Here is a 6,000-nt window from a genome sequence, read left to right as displayed (position 1 = left end):
TATCATGTTTGTTTTATCTTTAAACAAGCCAAAGCTCCTCTTTAGATTGCGATCTTCATTTTCATTTCTGGGTGAACCACCAGGCTTGGTAAAGTGGTTATACTGTTGTCGGATGGAGTTAAAGTTATGATCCAGTTTGAGACACAAAAAAGATGACAGTGTAGAGAAGGAATGGAAGAAAAAAAGGCTTAAACCCAAAATAGTTTCAGTTTGGCAGCTTTCACACTTTTTTTCTGACAGAGCTGCAGACATTTTCTCTCACCCAGAAACAAGAAGGAGGAACAAGTTGTATTATTGTGTGAGAGGCATGGCATCAGTGAGCACTGCTGACCACTAACGCTGGCATCGCCTACAGTAGGAGTCACACAGTTTTTCACATGTTTCAATCCCTATTTCCTGACGATCAATATCAGGAAGGCACCATATAACCACAGCTACAGGCTCCTCTCTGGCACCAAACAGTATTTTATTTTTAGTCGTCTGAAATAGTTTGTTCCTTGAGGGAAAATCTCTGTGATAGTGAATTATTGGATTTAGTTAGTGATTCAATAATTACAGTGTTTAAGTTGTATTGATGTATTCAGAAAAGGATTGATTATGAGGAAAACGAGTAAACCTAGAAAAAAGGAAGAGGGCTCTCCTTTATACTGTACAAGGATATTATTGATCACCATAGAGATGATGTGTTTAACTTTCTGTTAATACTGAATAGGCCGAGTTCCTTCCTGGAGGCTTATCATAGAAGAATGTAGAAATCAGCAATGACTCTTTCTGATGTGCAAACACTTGGAAATATGATCTATCATCTAAATGAATCTTTTCCGTTAGACTTTAAAACATGAGATATTTCTTTAATGTAAGAGTTCTAGTATGTTATCAATGAGGAAAAACTGTAATAAATGATTTACCTCTTACGTCAAAATAACAATAAAATCTGATTTATATTCCTTATCCTTCACTTGGTGATCAAATCTCCAAAAATCTGTTTTGAGATTTTGGGCGTAGAGTGAGAGTAAAATAAGTTTAAAATAAAAGTTTATAATAAAATGGAATTTAGCTTGCTCCAGCAGCATGTTATCATATCTGTAACACGACTAAGATGCTGAGGCTGACTCTGTCACTGTGCCGTTGCACTTTGAGCAACAGTGCCTGTGTTTGCACAGCCAGCAGATCTCCTGACTCCTCCCCCCTGAGCAGGCTGTTTAATTCCCGTGAGGTGATGCCTGGTTAGTAACTTAATAAAGCTGCTGGATGCAATCCCGAGGCACAATGTGTGGATCACGTTCGTCTGACAGACCTGCTCTCTGCTCTGCTCCTGCGCTCACACTGCCTGCTGCTTTGCTGTAAGTACTGCAGGTCACAGACATTTCAACTTTTGCATGTGATGAAGGGGGAGAGATCCCTGCTGGTTTAATAACCCATCAGGACTTATGAATGAAAAAACTTCAAACAGAGCGGGGACAGAGACAGGAAGAACGTGTAACTGCTTTTGGTGAGTTTTAGCCTTTTAAACCGGGAAAAGAAATGCAGACTTTAGTGCAACTTTAATGCGACTTTTTAGTTCTTGGAGGTTCACTCAACCAAATGTTATTCCCTTTTTCAGCTTTCTAAATGTGCAGTTTAATAACCAACAAATGTTTTATTAATAATCACCTTAGATTTAGCATGGTAATTCAAAAGATTTGTGCTTCATGACAAAGTTCAATGAGTGACAACCGTGTTTGCTTTGTCTGTAAGTGTGATAATATGACCTTGTACACAATGTTTAAAGAACGCTCTGTGCGGATTTTTGTTTTGCCCAGAGGCAACCATACTGATAGGGTTCACTACATTTCCAGCCACATGCACATACCAGGAATACATAAGTAGACTAATCATTTTGTTCATTATGCTCATTGCCAGGAGGTTCCTGTCCTGGTGTAACTGTCAGAGCATAATGGTGGCTTTCAAAGGTGTCTGGACCAAGGACTTCTGGAGGGCCGTGTCTGGAGAATACCTGGCCACTCTCATTTTTGTCCTCCTTGGTCTGGGATCCACCATCAACTGGGCTGCAGGGGAGGAGAAGCCTCCACCAGCCGATTTAGTCCTCATCTCCCTGTGCTTCGGCTTGACCATCGCCACAATGGTGCAGTGTTTTGGGCACATCAGCGGTGGACACATTAACCCTGCGGTGACCGCGGCAATGGTGGTAACCAGGAAGCTGAGCCTAGCGAAGGGGTTGTTCTACGTGGTGGCTCAGTGCCTGGGAGCTATCACAGGCGCTGGGATCCTGTACCTGGTCACTCCTGCAGCTTTCAGAGGCTCCCTCGGTGTGACCACGGTAAGAATCTGACCCATTTTCATTTTGCCTTTACAAGTTTTCTTGCAGTTTAGTAAGTTTAATGTTCTTCTTCTGTTTCCTAGGTAAACTCTGACCTCTCATTAGGTCATGGCCTTCTTGTAGAGCTCCTCATTACATTTGAACTGGTCTTCACAGTCTTTGCCACATGTGATCCCAAACGCACAGACCTGGGAGGCTCTGCTAGCCTTTCTATTGGCGTAGCTGTAGCTATTGGTCACTTATTTGCGGTAAGTTTTTTCCAGTTTCGTGATAAGGAACAAAGATCAAAAGAGAAAATACTTTAATCAGCAATTTGGACCTAACTCTGTCCCTTTATCCTGTGTTCACAAATTCTCATTTCTCCAACAACAGGATGTCCAGCTATATTATTAATGAAAAACTAAGCTTTTATCAGAAACTCATATTTAAAAACTTGAGGTAGAATCTAAATAAATCAAACCAGCCTTTTGCAAAGCCAGCTATATATATCTGTTGACAACTTCCTGAACTTCTAACCAACCAGCAAAACAGCCAATTAAAAAGTCTTCAAATACATTCTTAAATCCAACACAAAATAGTAAAAGACTAATTACAAGTGCAAGCTTCATGAGCATGCTCTAAAAGCACAAACTGCCGCCTCTTGAGAAAGAGCAGGTGCATTAAAGCATGTGCAATGTTGTAGACTTCTCGTTGATTCACACCCACGTGCACATCTTTATTGGAGACTGCCATCGCATAGCAACCAATCTCATGGGGGCTCCCAGAACCCTGCAGAGCAAATGAATGCACAGGGAAATAGATGTTATCTCTCACACTGCTCAGAAACTGATTTTCTCCCTGTGTCTGTTTAGCTAACGCATATATTATTACTTGCAGTTGATGTGTTTTGATGCATAAAACTGCGGGTCAAAGCAGGACAACATTATGATTTAAAGCCTGTCTTTATAGGTTTATATGATAATGTAAAGATTTCTTTATCATTTATACTGTCCTCCTCAATATGTGTCTTCCAGATCCCTTATACAGGAGCCAGCATGAACCCTGCTCGATCCTTTGGGCCTGCAATGGTCACCCTCAACTTTGAGGGCCACTGGGTAAGAGATACTTTTCTCAGAGGATTATCTTTCTTTGAGGAGTTCATCAAAAATATGACCCTGTTACTCCTGATAGTGTCTGGGTCAGTGTGAATGGACATCTGCCATGACTATATGATGAGGTATTTGCTCTCTAGTCTAATAAATCAGCCCATTTGGGTGATATCCAATGCGTTGGCAAGTCTTAATGCTCTGATATAATCCGCAGTAGTAGCCAATGATGGTTTTTTTTGAATGTCCTGAAGAGGGCCACAGGCTAGTATGGCATGTTGAAACCTGGTAAGGTCACATTTTCCACACCACGGCAAGAACAGTAAAAACAGCTGTGACTTGAGGACACGATCAAAGATCAGGCTTCAACTTCTATCAAGAAAGAAAACCTGAGCAATATGTTTTAAAAGCTTTTTGATCACCTTGCATAAGTATGATCATAGAAATGTCTTGACTCCACCCAAAAGTGCCATGGAGTCAAGAATTTTCAGCACTTTTCCGCCTACATAGAAAGATATCCAGAAAAAGGTGTAAAATAGCATTAGCTGTGAATTCATGTATCCAGGCAATTAATTCCAACCGAGATGTTTGCAGCCAGCATGGTGCCATAATGTGGGAGGGAGGCAACATTGTCAGTGTCTCCTCTTGGGGCAAAATGCTTGATGCTGCAGACTCTGATCTACCTGCTTGAGATAATGGATCCTCTTCTTTTTTTTTTTTTTTTACCAATTTGTAGCCAAACAAATCAGAACATGTTGTTGACAGTAATCAAACATCTCCTATGAGCCCTGATTAACCAGCTGACTCATTAAGCTCTTTGTCTCACTCTTTATGCTAGGTGTACTGGCTGGGACCCGTTCTGGGGGGCATCCTGGCTGCAGGTCTGTACGAGTACCTGTACTGCCCAGACCCTGAGATGAAAGAGAAGCTGAAGCAGGTCTTTCAGAAGGATCGGTCAGGGAAATACAGGGAGGTGGAGACGGACGACCTCACCATCAAGCCGGGTTCTAGCTCTGATATGGAGAGAGGCGAGAAAAAAGATCCTTTCCAGGACTCGACGGGAGAAGTGCTTTCTTCAGTATGACTATCACGTGCACTGGAAATGGAGACCAATCTGTAGAGCAGAGTGGCAATCAAACTTTGGAGTATCCATCTCGCAGCCTGTCCCCCTGACTCCAAAGACTTTAAATCCTCGGAGCAGAATATGATTTCTGTCCATGAGGCTCCACAGAAAAGGCTGAATTACTCTCATTGTCATAAAGCTAATATGCTGTTATGGCTCAATCCCACAACCTGTTCAATACTCCTCCCAAGGCCCTCTCTGAACGATTTTGTAGCAGTGTTGGCATGCTGCGCACACTGCACCCTGCAGAACGACAGCCTGCAGTACATTGTGTTGAGGAAATATGAGAAGAGGGTCGAGCAATTATGTGGGGTCATCACGCTGAATTGGAGAAGTGAAGAAGAAAATGCAGCCTTGTTATTTTTGGATTAGTGTCACATTTGGTCTACGTATTCTATATGTAATAACAGCAGAGATTTTCCCTGTGATCATTAAGCACATTACATATCCAGAGCAATGTAAGACAGCTCCGAGGAGCTTCATTATCAGAGTTGTGTTACATCGCTCTTCATTTTCAGTGCATTAGTCAGGAAAAACAACCAACTCAACTGTATGGAAACATTGTAACAGATTATCTCAACTTCTCCAGGTTTATCTTCTTTATTAAAACATGCTGATTTTATTTATCATTTTATATAATTATGATTCTTAGAAGTTTTTTTATTTATAGATCTAAATGTAGAGCATTTCTAATTTCTTCATGTGATTTGTCGTATTTTATAGTCAAGTATTTTTAATATAATTGGATGATCTGCCTATGTGAGTTTTTGTTTAAATAATTTTTTTTGTTCTTGTTCAATCAACACTCCTTGAATGCTGCAGCATTTTCAAGACATTAAGGCGAATAATAAAGTTGTTTTTTTTAATTTCTCATGAGAAATGTCATCATCTTGTGAACAGTGAGTTTCACATGTTAAGGCGGTTGCACAAATCTACGTCTCTCACCATCAAAGGAAACCTAACGAGCATACCCATAAGACTTTTCCCTGAACCCAATCGTTCCTGGTGGTAGGATCTGTTCAGTGGGGAGAGGAAAGGTTCTGAGCAATGATGGATCGGCTCATCTACCTTTTGATTATGTCTCCCTGTGTGTCCACGTTGTGTGTTCCTGGTGAGTTTAAGTCTCCTTGAATAGCTTCATGTATTCCCGTTCTATCACTACAGAGAACAGGAAATGATTCCACTTTGTGATACCCAATCGAGGATGTCTGTGTTGTCTACATTTGATTTCCTTTCCTAATAGAACAGGTGCAGTTCAATCTATTTGTGTAATTTGGAGGAAATGATCTGCCCCACTGATGCCGCTGCTTCAACTTGATTCGTCTACATGGTGAGACTATATTGCATTTGAGCGCCGTTGTAATTCAGATACTAAATCACAATAGTTTTACTCCTACAAGGACTTACCTCCCCTTATTTCAGCTTTTTCCCCTGCAGGTTTTATGTGTGCCAACAGCCTCACCTACTGGCCA

At 41.1% G+C, this 6,000-nt stretch overlaps 1 protein-coding gene across 2 annotated transcripts; it reads left to right on the top strand.

Moving 5' to 3' along the window:
* Positions 1-1,203: 1,203 nt before the first annotated feature.
* Positions 1,204-5,501, top strand: aqp4 (aquaporin 4). 2 transcript variants are annotated; one of them, XM_020635477.3, is made up of 5 exons: positions 1,204-1,343; positions 1,903-2,320; positions 2,404-2,568; positions 3,334-3,414; positions 4,244-5,497. In XM_020635477.3, the coding sequence occupies exons 1-5, from the start codon at positions 1,252-1,254 to the stop codon at positions 4,487-4,489; spliced, it is 1,002 nt and encodes a 333-aa protein (XP_020491133.3). In that variant the 5' UTR covers positions 1,204-1,251; the 3' UTR covers positions 4,490-5,497. The 2 variants fall into 2 exon arrangements, with proteins under 2 accessions (XP_020491133.3, XP_065810164.1); XM_065954092.1 differs by lacking the exon at positions 1,204-1,343 and adding an exon at positions 1,350-1,492 and having other exon boundaries at positions 4,244-5,501.
* Positions 5,502-6,000: the final 499 nt, after the last annotated feature.

This window comes from Labrus bergylta, chromosome 4, assembly GCF_963930695.1.
Source record: "Labrus bergylta chromosome 4, fLabBer1.1, whole genome shotgun sequence".
Taxonomy (NCBI): Eukaryota; Metazoa; Chordata; class Actinopteri; order Labriformes; family Labridae; genus Labrus; species Labrus bergylta.
The sequence above is the reverse complement of the archived record's forward strand: the minus strand, read 5'-3'. Positions and strand labels throughout refer to the sequence as shown.

Excerpts from the sequence above, each read along its gene's own strand:
- aqp4 (XM_020635477.3), top strand. The coding sequence starts at position 1,252 with ATGCAATCCCGAGGCACAATGTGTGGATCACGTTCGTCTGACAGACCT. Across the intron at positions 2,321-2,403 it reads GCTCCCTCGGTGTGACCACG|GTAAACTCTGACCTCTCATT; the intron begins GTAAGAATCTGA and ends TCTGTTTCCTAG. Across the intron at positions 3,415-4,243 it reads TCAACTTTGAGGGCCACTGG|GTGTACTGGCTGGGACCCGT; the intron begins GTAAGAGATACT and ends TCTTTATGCTAG.